General features: G+C 44.8%; 2 protein-coding genes across 4 annotated transcripts; one reads left to right on the top strand and one right to left on the bottom strand.

The window, feature by feature from the left end:
* Window positions 1–1605: 1605 nt before the first annotated feature.
* Window positions 1606–7037, top strand: LOC110537423 (cell division control protein 42 homolog). Of its 2 annotated transcripts, none has more exons than XM_021623455.3 (6): window positions 1606–1726; window positions 4056–4160; window positions 4436–4508; window positions 4708–4817; window positions 5735–5932; window positions 6091–7037. In XM_021623455.3, the coding sequence occupies exons 2-6, from the start codon at window positions 4056–4058 to the stop codon at window positions 6178–6180; spliced, it is 576 nt and encodes a 191-aa protein (XP_021479130.1). In that variant the 5' UTR covers window positions 1606–1726; the 3' UTR covers window positions 6181–7037. The 2 variants fall into 2 exon arrangements, with proteins under 2 accessions (XP_021479130.1, XP_090048072.1); XM_090191946.1 differs by having other exon boundaries at window positions 1726–2800.
* A 74-nt stretch (window positions 7038–7111) lies between these two features.
* wnt4b (wingless-type MMTV integration site family member 4b) lies at window positions 7112–17808 on the bottom strand. Of its 2 annotated transcripts, NM_001281340.1 has the most exon segments (12): window positions 8243–9131; window positions 9231–9393; window positions 9527–9646; window positions 9778–9920; window positions 10090–10221; window positions 10398–10482; window positions 10775–10928; window positions 11234–11468; window positions 11680–11819; window positions 17017–17109; window positions 17188–17264; window positions 17760–17808. In NM_001281340.1, coding segments are annotated over 8 exon segments (1056 nt in total). In that variant the 5' UTR covers window positions 11323–11468; window positions 11680–11819; window positions 17017–17109; window positions 17188–17264; window positions 17760–17808; the 3' UTR covers window positions 8243–8961.
* Window positions 17809–18688: the final 880 nt, after the last annotated feature.

The raw sequence follows: 18688 nt of genomic DNA, 5'->3' as shown, positions 1-18688 counted from the left end.
TGGCGGTTTTAGAGCAGTGGCTTCTTCCTTGCTTAGCGGCCTTTCAGGTTATGTCGATATAGGACTAGTTTTACTGTGGAAATAGATAATTTTGTACATGTTTCCTCCAGCATCTTCACAAGGTCCTTTGCTGTTGTTCTGGGATTGATTTGCACTTTTTGCACCAAAGTACGTTCATCTCTAAGAGACAGAACGGGTCTCCTTCCTGAGCGGTATGACGGCTGCGTGGTCCCATGGTGTTTATACTTGCGTACTATTGTTTGTACAGATGAACGTGGTACCTTCAGGCGTTTGGAAATTGCTCCCAGGGATGAACCAGACTTGTGGAGGTCTACAATTTTTTTTCTGAGGTCTTGGCTGATTTCTTTTGATTTTCCCATGATGTCAAGCAGAAGAGGCACTGAGTTTGAAGGTAGGCCTTGAAATACATCCACAGGTACACCTCCAATTTACTCAAATGATGTCAATTAGCCTTTCAGAATCTTCTAAAGCCATGACATAATTTTCTGGAATTTTCCAAGCTGTTTACAGGCACAGTCAACTTAATGTATGTAAACTTCTGACCCACTGGAATTGTGATAAAGTGAATTATAAGTGAAATAATCCATCTGTAAACAAATGTGGTAAAAAGTACTTGTGTCATGCACAAAGTAGATGTCCTAACCGACTTGCCAAAACTATAGTTTGTTAACAAGAAATTTGTGGAGTGGTTGAAAAGCGAGTTTTAATGACTACAACCTAAGTGTATGTAAACTAGTTTTAATGACTACAACCTAAGTGGATGTAAACTTCCGACTTCAACTGTATTTAGATGGAAGCTGTTTAGGAGCCTGTTGGTGTCAGACATGATGCACTGGTACCGCTTACCGTGCGGAAGCAGAGAGAAAGGTCTATAGCTTAGGTGGCTCAAGTCTAACAATTTCATGACCCTTCCTTTCACACGGGCTGTTATAGAGGTCCTGTATAGCAAGGAGCTTGGCCGCAGTGATGTACTGAACCGCCATGCGATTGAGGGTGGTGCTGTTGCCATACCAAGCAGTGATGCAGCCAGTCGAGATGCTCTCAATGGTGCAGCTGTAGTACTTTTTTTGAGGATTTTAGATGGTGTGCATTTCCACAGTACTGCTATCCTCGTGGGGTTCAGTTTTCACTCCAGTCCATTCCACTCATTGGATTAAGTCACGTTTATGAAGTTGATTTATTTGTTGTTGATATTTTGTTTACAAGTCACTGTCATACATACTACTGGCTAGATGCCAGCTACCGCCCGGTCACTCAATCCTGCACCTTAGAGACATGGAATCCCTGGTCACTGTAATAACGGAACACATTACACTTTATTCATATTTAGAATATTGTTCTACTCATTTCATATGTATATATTGTATTGTACTGTATTCTAGTCGATGTCACTGACATTGCTCGTCCTAATATTTATATAATTGCATTATTTTACTTGTAGATTGTGTGTATTGTTGTGAATTGCTGGATACTACTGCACTGTTGGAGCTAGGAACACAAGCATTTCTCTACACCCGCAATAACATCTACTAAATATGTGTATGCGACCATACAATTTGATTTCATTGTATTTATTGTCGGTAGGTGGCAGTACTGTCACAAGGACGGGGGGGAAAAACGAAGAAAAAAAATCCTCACTCGCAGCTGCGCAGAAGGGGTCTAGTCGAACCCGGATGTAACCAACGCCTAATTGCCGGAGAAAACGGTGAGTACTTTTCTGAAAACGGGCATAATGAATTTGTTTTAGTTGAATAAATGTGAAGACAGTTGTAGTATAGATTAAGCCATCGTTATATTTAGGTACCTACTCACGTAAGAAACGTTGAATTGTTAACGGCCATAAGCGACTTTTTAGGAAATTAGTAATCACAGGCTAACCGAGGGGCAATGCCTGCCAGCCAATCCACATTGTCATAACTTTGAAAACTTTCATGATATGCGGACTGTACAAAATAACCAACTGTCGGAAATGTTTTATGACAATCTAACTTTACCCCAAATTATCTGGCTAGATATATGCGTTAATGTCTCCCGAGTAGCCGGTAGCTAACGTTTGGTATGAAAGTATTGTTCAATTTTGCCTGACACTTCATACAGTGTAGAACAAATTGTAAGGTTTAACTTTCATTCATTTTTAGACTGACTGAGGCTTTAAAGGCTAGCTACAGATTGTTACACCAGATGATAATGCGTGAAACAAAATATTGTTGGTATCCATTACTGGGAGTTACAGGTTACTTTATGGTGTAGCGTTAGCACAGATAATTTGACCAACCTTAGTGATATAATCTTTACAAACTTCGTTGTCAATTCGGTCAAACATGTATATTCTAAAATGTCTGTGTCCAGTTGCAGGTAGTGCGTTTGAATTGAGAAAATGCTCAGTTATGAATGTGTACGGCGCCATCTTAGTGTTGCCAAATTAAGGTTGGTCGAAAATTCTCTGTGCTACGCCAAACAGTACCTAACCTGTAACTAACTCCCAGTAATGGATCCCCAACGTCTATGGTTAAATCACATTATTTGGTGTAACAATCTGTAGCTATGCAATGGCATGCTTGCGGTCCTTGCATTTTCTTTTCTGGGAATTATGGGTGCATTTAGACAAGCAGGTCCACTTTTTCCTCCACTAATTGGTCATTTGACCAATCACATCAGATTGAATTTTTTTCATTGCTGATCTGATTGGTCTAAAGATCAGAATTAGTCATCCAGTCTATGTCCGGTGCCCTGCTGTCCAGTTCACCTGCTGTCTGCCGAAGTTAGTTAAACCATAACGGTAGAGTCGATTGTTTATTCATAAGAGATGCCATTTCCTTTTCACATGTTTAGGTATAGACTAGCTGCTTTTAGCAACGCTAGCATTTACACACTAGCGTTGCTGGGAATTAGCTTGTAAAAAACCCCGCCTAGTTCGCCAGAAGTTATACAGTTAATTACAATTTACTCTATCGATTGTCTGTAGGCATGGTCCTTATGCAGGGTTGAATTAAGATAAGAAAAAAAACATATATTGTAACGTATAATTAACCAGCATTTCCAAACGTGGGTCTGTTGTAGACCCATGTAGTTCTTCAGCGAGGCCAGTTCCTCTCTGCTTACATGTCAAAATAAAAATCCCCAACAAGATCTTGCTTTTTTGTGCATGTATGGCACACGTGCATGACTCTTATTTTGACATGAAGTAAGCGGAGAGAAAGTGGGCCTACAATTGACACACGTTTGGAAAGTATGTTTTAATTTATGTTCTAGTGGATGTTTTTTCTCAATTTCCCCCTGCATAAGGACTAACCCTAAGGACAATCGGCAGAGTAAATTTAAATATAACGTTATTTAACCTCTGGCTTCCGGTGGAATATCGCTTTTTTTTTTTGCAAGATAATTCCTAGCGTCACAAGTGTGGAATACTAGCGTTGCTAAAAGCAGATAGGTATAGAGTTGCTTTTACTAATGTGTTAATCTAATTATTAAGCAGAAGTAACGATTTGAAATTAGAATCTTAAATCAGTAGTCATGACAGTACATCATGTCGCTTCCCATTCCCTGTCATGTCTTTGCTATGCAAGTATGCGGAAGTTAACGTTGTCTAGCTGTAACTGGAAATAACTTTTTGTTACATAACACCAAGTTGTCACAGAGACACGTTTTTTGGGGTAGTCCAGGCATATTTTGATTTGTCTGGACCCCTGTCTGTTTACCTGTCTGTCTCTACCTCCCTCTGTTGACTAGTAGAAGTTCTTCCCCCTCATAAAGGATCCATTTGTAACAATCAACATGTTTCCAATGCGGTCAAGCGTCGTTTGTGGTTTGATGATCAATAGATGCCCTTGTTTTGAGCATTAGCCTAACACACCATGAACATCACCTGTCTGTACATCAATAGGCTGCAGGCCAGGCAGACAGTATTATTGCTAATCGGGGTGCTGTTGTTATGTTGTTTTTAGTTTGTGGAGTCACAAGCAAGGTCTCAAATATGTCCTTCATGAGATAGAAACTCTACTTTGTTATGTCTTTCTTTCTCTCTCTATGAGTAGATGCAGACAATAAAGTGTGTAGTGGTGGGGGACGGAGCTGTAGGAAAGACCTGTCTACTTATCTCCTACACAACCAACAAGTTCCCCTCAGAATACGTGCCTACGGTAAGAGGTGGGCAGGGGAGGGTGTAAGTAGGGGCAGACAAGTCACACCCTAAACACTGTGGAGGTCCGTGGGGTGATGTCCAGAGGGTAGAATGGGCTTTAACACCATAACCAGCCTGCCAGTTGGGGTCATTTGAACCTTTTTATGAACTTTTTTTTTTTTTAATATTTTTTTTTACATTTAGCTTATTGATTTACATTTGCTTCATCAAATAATTTTAGATGGGTAACATCCCTTGAACTTTTACTCATTATTTTGTGTGTCTCGTGTGCAGGTGTTTGATAATTATGCAGTGACGGTGATGATCGGAGGGGAACCCTACACACTTGGGCTTTTCGACACTGCGGGTAATCTGTCTCTGTCAATTTATTATTTTTTTTGTATATCCTTTTAAGCAGTCTGTGTGCTACAACTCAATCCTAGTCTGCTTTTGTTCATTCTTGAGAACATATGATGTCTTGTAAATGCAACTCAACCAGTTGAATCGTTCAATATCACATTAGTTTCATTGTCACAGCGTTCTCTTCCTCTGATTGGTCGTCTCAGGTCAGGAGGATTACGATAGGCTGCGACCTCTCAGCTACCCGCAGACGGATGTCTTCCTCGTCTGTTTCTCCTGCGTCTCACCCTCATCCTTTGAGAATGTCCGAGAGAAGGTCGGTGTTGGTCTCTGAGTCGCCACACCTCAACTTTTTACCTTGTATTATTACCCATAGAGAAACTTTTAGATGATGGATCTGAACCCTTTCCTTAGCCACTTCACCTTCTGTTATGGCAGAAGATCTCCCAAAGCCCATTGGAAGGCTATGTGAAGTCATCCTCATATTGCTTACATCAGGAATGGGCAACTTTGATGGGGCCGCAGTGGCGACTGCAAAACATTGAAGTTTTAGTTAAGTTCCTGCAATTCTACAGCCATAGGGTGTAGAGAAATGTGTAGTTTTACAGCAAAGGTTCTTAAATTCTACACACTGCCGTAGTGTAGAGGGAAATGTTTGCAAAAATTAATGGGGGCCTCCTGGTTGACCATGATTACTACAGGTTTAGATGGCTAGACTAACTTACCAATCTAAAAAATCTTAGCTGACATGGCTAATTAAGTGACTGTCAGTGACTAACATAACACAAGAAACTCCTGATTCACAACCACATTTAAAAATGGCAAATTGTATTATACTATTGTAACTCTCAACAGTAAGTTGAGACCCCGAATGAGTTCCAAATTGTTTTGTTTTTTTAAACACATTTTGAGAAATTGATCCGCGGCCCTCCAGTTGCCCATTCCTGGCTTACATCGATCTCTGTTGATATCTGCAAACAGAATGGCTAGGGGCTAGCTCAGGGGGAAAAAAAGACCATGCAGTACTAGCACTCACTTTGCTGAAAAATGTACTTCCTACAACTGGGGTATGTAGTTGTCTCACCTTGCTATCTTAAGATGAATGCACTAACTGTAAGTCTCTCTGGATAAGAGCGTCTGCTGAATGACTAACATGTAAAAATGATTTTGAATTGAGCATATGAACTGATTCTGTACACACTCTGACCTCTGTGTATCCTTTGACCCCTGTAGTGGGTTCCAGAGATCTCCCATCACTGTCCTCGTACACCCTTCCTGTTGGTGGGCACCCAGGTGGATCTGAGGGATGACAGCAACACTGTGGAGAAGCTGGCCAAGAACAAACAGCGGCCCCTGTCCCCTGAGAGCGGAGACAAGCTGGCCCGGGACCTCCGGGCCGTCAAATATGTGGAGTGCTCCGCCCTCACGCAGGTAAGGGGCCAAGGATAATGTTACATGGTTAGAGGGGAAAAGGGCTGATAAGGACCCATGATGGCTGAAACAGTGCTGTACTTCACAAAATAGGTTAGAATACATTTATAAACCATGAAAAGTCTATGTAAACTCTCCCTCTTTCCTCTCTCTCTCAGAGGGGGCTGAAGAACGTGTTTGACGAGGCCATCCTGGCAGCTTTGGAACCTCCTGAGACTAAATCCAAGAAACGCTGTGTCCTGTTATAAAGGGAGGAGGAGAGAAGGAGCGGTAGAGGGGCAGGGTTAAGAATGGGCGAGTTGGTTACAATTAAGAGAAGCAGATCAACAGCTTGAAAAAGGACAGAAAGAGTGAAAAGGAAGGAGATGAAATGGCATCGAGACTCCAATACATTCATGCACTGTGCCTTCTTAATATGTATTGAAAAATGGAGAGGAGAGCGATTTGGTCTTTCAAGTAAAGAATACAAGAGGGGAAGGAATCAACAGAGCTTTCATCTAGTCTCCTTCTCCAGATACACTTTAGAAATCTGCAGTGTTTACCCTAACATTACTTCGGTGGGGCGGGCTCTCCTACCTGCCTGTCATGTTGCCTTTGTGCCTAGCTGAAATGAAATAAATACCTTGGGGAAACACTTAATTGACATTGTTTTCTTTTGTTGCTACTTTGAGGAGGGAGGGAGAGAACACAAGAGTTATTTCCACTCCCGACCAGGCTAGCATGCTAGAATGGTCACGTTTCCTTTTGGGACACACCAAGTGCATTTTCGCCTCAGATTTGACTGTACTCTGCAGGCGACACAGAAAACTGAATTGATATTATTTTTTATCTCTTTGTGTCATGTATGATGTATTCATTTTATGATTTTCTTTGGGGAAATTCTTAGCGTACATTATATTTTTTTGTTGCGTAATAAAAAAAGTTTTTTGCTTGACTACCAACGTGATTGTGATTGGTTGATAGTATAACAAATTCAACTGTAATATTTTGAATAGCTGAACTTAATCTTGATAAAAACAATGATGGTGAGATTATAACCGTTTCCTAGTCAACTTCTGGATGTTTGTAATTGCAGAATGTTTGTAATAAAATAGTTGAACTGACACAGTTGGTCATTGAGTTAGTGTGTAATTCTTAATGTTTCACGTGATGCTATACAGCACACATCATAGAAGAAACTGTAGTCAAAACAAGTTTATTTAACCAAGTCGACTGCAGAACACGAGCAACATGCATCACAATTGTTTTATTAGTGTTGGACTAAAGCAACATGGATGCAGACGGACTGGGGGGAGAGGACAGGTATTCTCACTGGTAGAATCTGAGGGGTAGGAGGAGGGGCCACAGGATGATTGATGCACAAATAAATAAAAGAATAGTGTCAAAAGACTCATAAATAGAGTAAATATATAAAGACTGCAACTACCTACTACACTGAAATCAAAAGACTCATAAATAGAGTAAATATATGAAGACTGCAACTACCTACTACACTGAAATCAAAAGACTCATAAATACAGTAAATATATGAAGACTGCAACTACCTACTACACTGAAATCAAAAGACTCATAAATACAGTAAATATATGAAGACTGCAACTACCTACTACACTGAAATCAAACTGATTTAAGAAAAGGGCTGTAATAATTTCCCTGTTAGTGGTTAATTTCGGCTTTAAATGCTTTGTCAGTTTAAGTTAATTGTGTGTGCTCGCTGTAGGCTGTGTGCCATTATGATCTAGACAATCACCTACACAGTGTAGGACACTGACTTGCAATGCTGCATCATCCTTTTAGGTTGAAAGAGCACATCATGAGTGTAATATGTTCAGTGGTAGTGTTAATATTGCTCTATGCAGGGAGTTTCCTTTCTCCATGCTTGTTAGTATCTCTCTACTTTCTGGCATTAGAGGTAATGGGCGAGGTCATTCCACCCTTCCCTTGCAGAGGTTTCTGTCATGCGTAGGTCCTCACTCTCATAATGCACTGGCTTATACTATCCACACGGCCAGAGTCAGGTCAACTTTGTAGAACATGTCATCAGTGTTATATAATTTTTAGAAATTGAACTAGGAAAGTCAGTTAAGAACAAATTATTTTTTTCAATGACAGCCTAGGAACAAAGTTCTGCCTTGTTCAGGGGCAGAACGACAGATTTGTACCTTGTCAGCTCGGGGGTTTGAACTTGGAACCTTTCGGTTACTAGTCCAATGCTCTAACTAGGCTACGCTGCCACCCCGTAATAATAATGGATAAGGAAAATAAAGTCTTGACCCGATTTCCCAAAATGTTATTCCGCTACCAAATATGTTTTTTTTTAAATGTATATGAACCTCAATTTAATTATAGCTATTCTCATTTACAGAAAGTGAATAGATCAATTGATAGTGACAGAGTCACACATTGTATAAGATTACTTCCCAAGCAAAGTCCAATTTCTTTGACTCCTTGACTTTAGGTCATAACTCAGATTCTGAATGTCATAGAGACAAACCAAAGATATTCCCAGAGTCGCATCTTCCTTGGGAATTTTACCCCTTGTTTCTAGCCTAAAGCATCACATATTTATGTGTTGTTTTAGGTGTAAACAATAAAATAAAAAAATACCCCTTATGTCAAGGGAGGTCCTGTCCCCCCCAAAGAAACATTGGCGCCTCCTAGGTTGGGAACCCTGATTCTAGAGTGTCTGGTCCACAGGAGGTTGGTGGCACCTGAATTGGGGAGGGCAGGCTCGTGATAATGGCTGGAGCGGAATTAGTGGACTAGTATAAAATACATCAAACACATGCCATTCCATTTACTTTGGTCCAGCCATTATTATGAACCGTCCTCCCCTCAGCAGCCTCCACTGGTCTGGTCATTGCAGTGTTCCAGAATGTCTGGGTAGTGTTGTGTTCTAGAGTGTCTGGGTACTGTTGTGTTCTAGAGTGTCTGGACAGTGTTGTGTCTGGGTAGTGTTCTAGAGTGTCTGGACAGGTGTAAGGTTCTTGCGTGTCTTCTCAGTGCACTGGGTTCTGCATAGACTGGGTTCACTCTCGGCAGGTGTGGATCATCACTGTGTTCTTGCACTGCTGGCAGCGGACCGAGCAGCACCAGGAGAACTTACAGGAGCAGCGCTGCACCATCTCAGCCCGGCCCGCCCGGTACCCTGGCCCACAACACACCAACTCACAGCCATCTGGGGCCAGCCGGGAGGTGCCTGGGAGGGGAGGATGTAGACGAGGTAGAGAAAAGGAAATAAGGATGTGAACATACAAAACAGCTTTATCCCAGTGCTGCTGATGTGACTGAATCTCACCGTTACAGCGTCGGCCGGCTGTCCCGGGGATCCCATTGTCGGGGTCGAGACGGCAGAAGTCTGGAGAGACAGCGAGGTACACCAGGTCCCTGGCGGCGGGAGGTTTGACCTGGGGGTCCCGGGGCAGCAGGGCTGTCCTGGAGCCGATACGGGACAGACGCACCTGGGTGAGTGGGGGTATTTGTTGAATGTTAGAGATTTTGAAAAGACTGGAAGCAGTAAAAAACACTAATTTCCAATGGTTTGTCACCTATTAAATGAATAATGAAGATGATATCCCAAATATATGGTTGTACCTCTGTGGCTCCATCAAAGCGTTCCTTCAGCACTGCGCCGACGCGCCGAAATGGGGGCATGACTTTCCAGCAGGTCCTCAGCTCACAGGATCCCGAGACACCATGACATTTACACTCCACCTGCATGTTATGGAGAATAGCCTGGGGATGGAGGAATGTAAAAGAACAATCAGGAAGTCAAAGGAAATGAGGAAAAAAGATAATAGAAGTGAAGATTGATGATGTCATCAGAGTGCCCCACCGCCACCAACCTTCCGTCCAGCCTCGTTGTTATGGACATTCATGAGGGGTCGCCCTGCCGACATCCCCTTGGCACGCTCCGTCTCATCCACGAAGGTCTGGGAGAAGGCCACACCATATGACAGGTTATCACTGCACCCAGACCACTGGAAACCTGCAGGACAGACAGAAAGATGTTGATAGCATCTGCACATTTTCCAGCTATGTATTTCAAGACAATAGAGACAAAGTTTAACTGACAGACAGCAAGAGAGACAGACCTATAGACCGATGTCTAGACACAAGCGTAGACAGAGGATCAGAGGTCCACACCGCAGACTCACCCTCGGGACTGACCCCTCTGACCTTCCTGTCGCAGCCACACCGCTCTAGCTCCCCCCGGCTGCAGCCTCGCGTCACTGCAACTGCCACCGCCGCCGAGGACAGGGCGTGCACAAAGGCTGCCTCACGGGTGCCTGGTTTATAGAAGAGTTCAAGACAGCAATGGACTAATTTATCATGTCAACACCTGTCCTTAGTCCTTCTGATTTCAGCCATGTGGAATGAACGGCTTCTCTGTTACCAGCATGTTAATGACTGTGGTACAACCACAGATTTCCAGTGGTAACTAGAGAGGCCCTGCTGTCCTCACCTTGGCTCATGACTCTACCGAACACGTTGACTCCACGTGGGGTGGTGGAGCAGTTCCAACGGCGATTACGAAACTGGTGCTGGCACTGACCCGACCAACAGCCAAGCCAATGGGACCAAGGGTTCAGGGTTCAAATAGACAGGCAGATAGACATTTTACATAGGTGCTGAGGAGAGTGAACTTTGCTCAAACTGGTGCAACTGTTTAATACTTTACTGAGTACAGATGAGGGAGATGTTAATGATGCTGGATAAAGTGGAAGAAGATGATCCATAATTATAATAATAAATACAAATGGCTGATCTTAAAAAACTCTTCCCCATGGACTTTACTACTTTTGTAACACAACCGATGACAGTTCTGCCCCAGGCTCATACCTCCTCTATGACCATCTCGGCTGCCTTGCGCACAGACTCCATGACCTCTCCCCGCGCCCTGCACACCCCCACCTGCCCCACGGACAGTCCCCTCAGCCGCCCACAGGGGGCAGCACCCGACACGGGCCGCGAGCGCGGCATCCTCGCCAGGGAGCTGAGGGAGAGGGGAAGATGCAGGGCAGAGAGGACAAGAGAAAGACCAGTAGACCAAAGGGACAGAGAAGACACAGTGAAGGGAGGGAGAGAGAGGACAAGAGAAAGACCAGCAGACCAAAGGGACAGAGAAGACACAGTGAAGGGAGGGAGAGAGAGGACAAGAGAGAAAAGGTCAGCAAGGGAGAGACAAAGAGAGAAAGGGGAGCGACAGAAAGAGATTTAGAGGCACGTCACCATCTTTTAAAAGTTATAGCATGACAAACAAACTCTCTCTTTCTCTCCCTCCCAGAACGCCAGACTTACAGCCAGTTGGTTGCCATGGTCGGGTGGGTTGCCCATAGCAACAGCAGGAGGAGTTGTGCCGTGAGATTGACAGCGGAGACAGTTGGCATCAGACTGTCTGTCTGTCCGTCTCCGCGGGTCAGTGAGTGTCCTTGGGCGGCAGTCTGCCCGTTTCCACAGTTATGCCTCGTTGTCCGTCAGTGTGTCAGTTAGTTCTATCTTTCTGGTTCCGAGCTTGGGGATGATCCCCTCATATCTGCAGATAGGAGAAGGTCGACCTGGTTAGTTAAGTAATGTGTTCTGTCGGAGAAGCTCATCTCTCCCTCTTACAACTTATTCACAACCATCAGGTCTGTGATCAAGACTGTAGATGAGGGTGCTATTTCATTTTATTTGAAAAATGCTATATATAATACATAACAAGTTCTCTGGATGAGTACAGCTTAGTAATAAACGTGGGTTCTTACCAGTTCATGTCCAGCACTGTCCAGTAGTTTTTCTCTTTGGAAATGTGTCTGACCAGATTGAAAATCAAATCCAATTTCTCAGTGAACGGTATCAATGTTATAGATGAACAATTTCCACCTCTGTGATAGCAGAAACATGCCTATAGGAAGGTATTGTCATGTAAAGTTACCCAGGTACACGTCTAAAAACAACTAAATAAAAAAATAAAAAAGGTCATATCCAAATAGTATGGTTCTTGACCAAATAAAATGACTTTTTAGAATAATTTGGCAGATAGTGATCAAAATGATGACACTTTTTGTTTGTCTGATTCCCCTCTATCTCTCTCTCTCTCTCTAGAAAATGTAACACAAAGAACAAAAGTGAGGGAAACTCAACATCCAAAAGAGCCCCTAAGATTTCGATAGGTAAATATGTAAAAAAGCATTTTTCCTCTCTGCTGTTTGTCCCTTGGTTGCTTCCCCTCTTAAGAAAACGAATGTGTGTCCAGTCCCGTAAAAGACCGAAAGAAAGAGTGAGAATGGTGAGATGGCAGTGATGGGTTATAAAGGAGGGAGAGAGTGAGGGAGGCAGGGAGGGAGAGAGTGAGGGAGGCAGGGAGGGAGAGAGTGAGGGAGGCAGGGAGGGAGAGAGAGAGAGAAGAGATGTAGGGAGGGGACACTGTGTAATGGTTACACTACAGTATATTAACATTGACACAGATGAATGGCATGGGCTCCGCTGTGCATGTTAAGCACAAGACATAATATGTGACCCGGACCGTGTGTGTGCGCGTGCACGTACGTTTGTGCATGTGTTTGTCCGTGTGTACCCACCAGTTTCCCAGAACTTTAAAAGCACCTGTCAGGATATGTCTCTGTTCATTCAGTGGCCCTAGCTACAGGTTCTCAATGATGCTACATTGTGTGTTTGACTGAAGCGTGCAGTGGTTACAGTGGCCTGTATGAAATACCCAGCAGAAGATGAAGGACCCTGGGACTAAACACCTCCCTCTGCAACTGGACTTCCTGACGGGCTGTCCCCAGGTGGTAATCGTAGGAATTAACACATCCGCCACGATGATCCTCTACACGGGGGTTTCCTCAGGGGTGCGTGTTCAGTCCCCTCCTGAACTCCCTGTTCACTCATGAATGCACGGCCAGGCACGACTCCAACATCATCATTAAGTTTGACACAACAATGGTAGGCCTGATCACAGACAACGATGAGACAGCCTATATGGAGGAGGTCAGAGACCTGATCGTGTGCTGCAAGGACAACAACCTCTCCCTCAACGTGATCAAGACAAAAGAGATGATTGTGGACTACAGGACAAGGAGGTCCGAGCACGCCCCCATTCTCATCAACGGGGCTGTAGTGGAGCAGGTTGAGAGCTTCAAGTTCCTTGGCGTCCACATCACCAACAAACTAGCGTTGTCCAAGCAAACAAAGACAGTCGTGAAGAGGGCACGACAAAACCTATTCCCCCTCAGGAGACTAAAAAGATTTTACAGCTGCACCATTGAGCGCATCCTGATCTGGGTTGCGTGACTGCCTGGTATGGCAACTGCTCAGCCACCGACCCGCAAGGTACTACAGAGGGTAGTGCGTATGGTCCAGTACATCACCGTGGCCAAGATTCCTGCCATCCAGGACACCTATACCAGGCGGTGTCAAAGGAAGGCCCAAAAAATTGTCAAAGACTCCAGCCACTGTAGTCATAGACTGTTCTCTCGGCTACTGGATGGCAAGCGGTACCGGAGCGCCGTGTCTAGGTCCAAGAGGCTTCTAAACAGCTTCTACCCCCAAGCCATAAGACCCCTGAACAGCTAATCAAATGGCTACCCAGACTATTTGCATTGCTCCCCCCCCCTTACTTTGCTGCTACTCTCTGTTATTATCTATGCATAGCCATTTTAATAACTCTACCTACATGTACATAATTACCTAAGTTACCTCGACACCGGTGCCCCCGCACATTGACACATTGACTCTGTATCCCCTGTATATAGCCCCACTATTGTTATTAACTGCTGCTCTTTAATTATTTGTTATTCTTATCTCTTACTTTTTGGGGGGTATTTTCTTAAAACTGCATTGGTTAAGGGCTTGTAAGTAAGCATTTCACTGTAATACACCTGTTGTATTCGGCGCATGTGACAAATAACATTTGGTTTGATATAGAGATGACTACACCCACCCCTCGTCCAGGAATTGCGACACTGTTTTTTTGTGTATATATGTATGTGAGAAAGTGTCTTACCTAATGTTTAATCTTCCCAAACTTTGTTGCTCTTTTTACGAGTTCCCCACACCCCTCTTCTATCTCCCCCGTACTTGCCCTCTCCTTCGGTCTTTCTCTGCCTCTCTATATTGTCTTAGAAGAAGGGGTGACATTTAGACAAGGGGAAGAAAGCACACTGGCGACAAATATTGGAACTGAGGCAAATAAATCACGAAAGTGGAGGGGAGGGAGGGATGAAGTGAGGGATGAAGAGAAACTACTGGGGTGTTAAACTGAGGTTAAGGGTAAATGGAAAGGGGGCAGAAAGGAACATTCAGGGATGTAGAGTAGAGGGAAACTCTGATATTAGAGTTCAGGGAGAGGGGTTGGTGCTCCCTTATGGTCCTGTACAGCACTCTGTGTGTGCGTGCGTGCGTGCGTGCGTAGGGATACCCCTGCTGCTGGGGTGTATTCCGGCCCAGTGCTGGAACACCTGAGTTAACTCATTTATTACTTGTGTTAGATCTCCAGTAGTTGATTTAGGTGTTTTAGTGCTAGGTAGTAACAACAACCTGCACACTTTGGCTGTCCAAGGATGGGATTGGTAGCCTATGCCCATCACTTATACACCTATCTAATTAATCTAATAGTGCTGAACAGTGTTTGGTTAACTCATTGAAAGAGGTGTATGAGGCCCTTGTTGCCCACCTGACCCCTGCCCTACGACCTATAATGATGGCATGGAATACCATAGTCTACCTGAACCCAATGACACGAGGCCCTCTCCAAACAAACAAATAAATAACCTAATTCTGGGTTGGCTCCACCTCCCCCCTCCCACCTCCTCAAACCTCTCTCTCTCTACGTTTGAACAGTCCCTCTCTCTGTTTCCCTCCTCCCTCCTCCCACCTCTCCAAACCTCTCTCTCTCTCCGTTTGAACAGTCCCTCTCTCTGTTTCCCTCCTCCCTCCTCCCACCTCTCCAAACCTCTCTCTCTCTCCGTTTGAACAGTCCCTCTCTCTGTTTCCATCCTCCCTCCCACCTCCTCAAACCTCTCTCTATCTCCGTTTGAACAGTCCCTCTCTCTGTTTCCCTCCTCCCTCCCACCTCCCCAAACCTCTCTCTCTCTCTCCGTTTGAACAGTCCCTCTCTCTGTTTCCCTCCCCCTCCCCCCTCCCACCTCCCCAAACCTCTCTCTCTCTCCGTTTGAACAGTCCCTCTCTCTGTTTCCCTCCCCCTCCCCCCTCCCACCTCCCCAAACCTCTCTCTCTCTTTCCGTTTGAACAGTCCCTCTCTCTGTTTCCCTCCTCCCTCCTCCCACCTCCCCAAACCTCTCTCTCTCTCTCCGTTTGAACAGTCCCTCTCTCTGTTTCCCTCCTCCCTCCATTCTTTAAACTCTACTCCATGTCGTATTCCTCCTTTTTGTCCGTCCATTTCTCTCAGTGACGTCTTCCTCTGTATCCCTCAGCAATGCCATGGCGATGGGCTCGCCACTGTCACGTCCAGCGCCTCCGTTGTGCTCATCCCTCCGTCCCTTCACCCCTCTCTCGTAAATAACATCCCCTCAATTTATTTGTCTTTCCTCCCGTTGGAGCTCTTTTTATCATCATAGATGGCCTCACTTACGCTCTGATTGCCTATAGTCACGTTGCAGGTGACTACCTCAACACCTGTGCCTATTTAGTAGTTTGTGTAACTTCTTAGAGGTTTCCTAACATCCAGGTGGGTGGTGGTGGTGCAGTCAGAGGTGTTATGCACGGCGCACCTCAAAGGGCCAACTGTGGCCAAATTCAATATCTTTGAATTAATTCTGTGTATAAAAAACTATATCTTGGATACTTTTATCTTACAAAGAAATACAACTGATGGGGCATGAGTACACATTGGTGGTGGATATTGGCGTGAGTTCCAGTGCTTTGAGCATTGCAAAAGTGCTATATAAATTCAGCCCTATAGCATTATGATGTAGCTAGTATAACAGGTAGGGCTGCGCTGCCACTCCATCCAGATATCTGTACCGTATTGTTATCTCATAGTGTGCTGATTATTACTGGATGGCCAGCTGACCTCAATCCCCCATGGTCACACTTGGTAACCATGAACTCTATCGCAAAGCCTTCTCTTAGGTTATTATGGGATGGAAATGTGATCCCTCCTTTTTTTGGCCCTTTCTGGTGGTAACTCTTTCTCCTTGTGTCTCTGTATCTGTCTTTGTTTCTGTCTTTGTCTCTCTCTCCCTCTCCCCCTCTCTCTCTCTCCCCCTTTCTCTCTCTCTCTCTCTCTCTCTCTCTCTCTCTCTCTTTCTCTCTCTCTCTCTCCCTCTCTCTCTCTGTCTCTCTCTCTCTCTCTCTCTCTCCCTCTCCCTCTCCCTCTCCCTCTCTCTCTCTCTCTCTCTCTCTCTCTCTCTCTCTCTTCCCCCCCTCCCCCCCAGGGGAAATGCTAGCTGTTTTCTCAGCCTGAGTATGAACAAAGCAGTCATATCTGACTTAGACGCTACCATTTACTGTAAAGGCACACCCACCGGAGAGAGAGGTTTCTTCTGAAGCTACCCATTTCCATTGTAAGGACAGGGGCTGAATAGTAAATTAGTACTGCTGAATGTACTACCATAAGAAAGTGTGCTTGCGCTCATAACGTGTTTCTGTGCATGGGTGGTGGTGAAGGGAGCTGTGAATATTATGGGATGGATGTGTTAGAGGGGTGGGGGGGTGAGCAGCAGATGTGTGGAGGTGGGGGCAGTGTGTGAGGCTCTGAATATTATGGGATAGATACGTTGTTAGGCGGTGGGTGTGTGGGTGGGGTGGGGTGCCGGTGGCTGTGAGAGAAAGGGAGGGGATTGTGAGTATTATGGGATAGAGAGGTTGACAGGCAGAGGCCTGAGAGGGGGAAGCTAGGGGAGAGTGTGTGGGTTGTGCGGGTATGGGGGGATAAGAGTGGAATGTGTGTGCGTGTGTGTGTGTAGGGTGCTATGAATACTATGGGATTCAGGTGTTATGAAACGGAAGGTGGGGTGTGTGGTTTTGGGGGGGTAACAGAACATCCAATCGCAGACATTGGGGCTTGGGGTCATGGCGAGGGGAAATGTTATGAGGTGTGCAGTCAGAAAGACAGAGAGAGTAATGGCTCACTACACCTGGGCTGGACACACTGGCAGACAGGTGTAGAGAGACATTGCGTTCCCTCCAGGTTTGGTGTGGCAACTCCTTTTGAACAATAACAGTCCTACCTGGAAGACATACACTGTACAGCTAAACAATAAAAACAATGTGAATTTCAAATGACCATTACCCCAGTAGAAACATACCTAATTAAATCCCACCCAGGCAGAGATCATTCTGGTGTAGGGCCTCTTGCTTCCAGGGCACAGTCAGTGCACTTGACCTGTAGAGGGAGTAGGATCCCAGGCTATTTAGCACCAGAAGACATATCTACTGGATAGGTGTTTGTTCTACGTTTTTAAGGATCTGTCTGCCTGTCTGTTTGCCTGCCTGTCCGTCTGTCCGTCCGTCCGTCAGTCCCTTTTTTGTCTGTATGCCTATGTGTGTGTGCCGCGTGTGCCATTTGTGTGTGTGTCGTGGGTGCCATTTGTGTGTGTGTCGTGGGTGTGTCTAACCCCCCCCCCCCTGTCTAGCAGTGTGTTCCTTCATTATCCCAGCTGTCATCACTTGTCTGTCTACCTGTCTGACTTCAGACCTCCTCCTTTGCCCCCAATCCCTCCCTAACCTTCATCTCCAGGGGTTGGCTCAGAGGGCTACTATACATAGGTGCATCTCAATAGTCTAAAAAGGTCTCTTCTCCTAATCTCTGCACTGACCTGAAAACACAGGATAGGTGAAAGCAATGTACTGTAGGTGCATACTAAGGAGTTTCTCTCACCTGTCCATTTCTTGCACATCAATGCAGATCAAGGAAAGAAGACAGACTAGAAGGCACACTAGACTATTTACATGTTCCCTTTTATGGTCAGCAGGCTCCTATTACAGAGATATAGTATTATGGGATGTTGTGCCGCTGTGATTCAGAAGGGGTGGGGAATATGGAGGGGGAAGGACAGAGGAAGGTTTACCCCCCCCCCCCACTAACCAAATTGTGATTGGTTGATACAGGGTCCCCCCCCCTCCTCCTCAATCTCCATAGTGACAGAGCACAGGAGAGAAAGAAGGTGAGAGAGTGAGTTTATTCTGTGGGTTTGGCTCAGTAGCTTTTAGGAACTGATTTCCTACGCATTTTCACCTGTTATTATCAGGGGAATAAAACATGAAAGGTAGAACCAAAAGATACAAGTGTAAATAGCAACAATTGTATTTTCTTTGTCTACTTATTTCCTCTGGAAAAAAGCAGGATATAAACTTTACAGTGGTGCAAAAGCCTGGTTGATATGCCCATAATATACTACTGATAAATCAATATCAGCGATACAGTAACAAAGTCACAAAATGAACATGTTTGGTTTCAGGAACCCTGGTCCAGGAAAAATGTAGTTGCAGAAACCTGACGGGGATGGTGAGAGAGGGAGGTAAGAAATTCACCCACACACACACACACACACACACACACACACTACAACATGATACCATTATATTGTCTGTCATCTAGAAAATGCCACCCCATAAGGACAGAGTCCAACCATTCAGAGTGATGCATGACAGTCCACTGTCGTTCCATGTAAACACAATGCATCCATCACACATATCCCAGATGACTTGATTCTCATCACTGATTCAGTCCTAACACATTAGGGTATAAATCAATCAATCGATCAAATCTAATTGATAAAGCCTTTTTTTTTATACATCTGCAGTTGT

This window comes from Oncorhynchus mykiss, chromosome 2 (assembly GCF_057628025.1).
Source record: "Oncorhynchus mykiss isolate SJ-2025 chromosome 2, ASM5762802v1, whole genome shotgun sequence".
Classification (NCBI taxonomy): domain Eukaryota; kingdom Metazoa; phylum Chordata; class Actinopteri; order Salmoniformes; family Salmonidae; genus Oncorhynchus; species Oncorhynchus mykiss.
The sequence above is the reverse complement of the archived record's forward strand: the minus strand, read 5'-3'. Positions and strand labels throughout refer to the sequence as shown.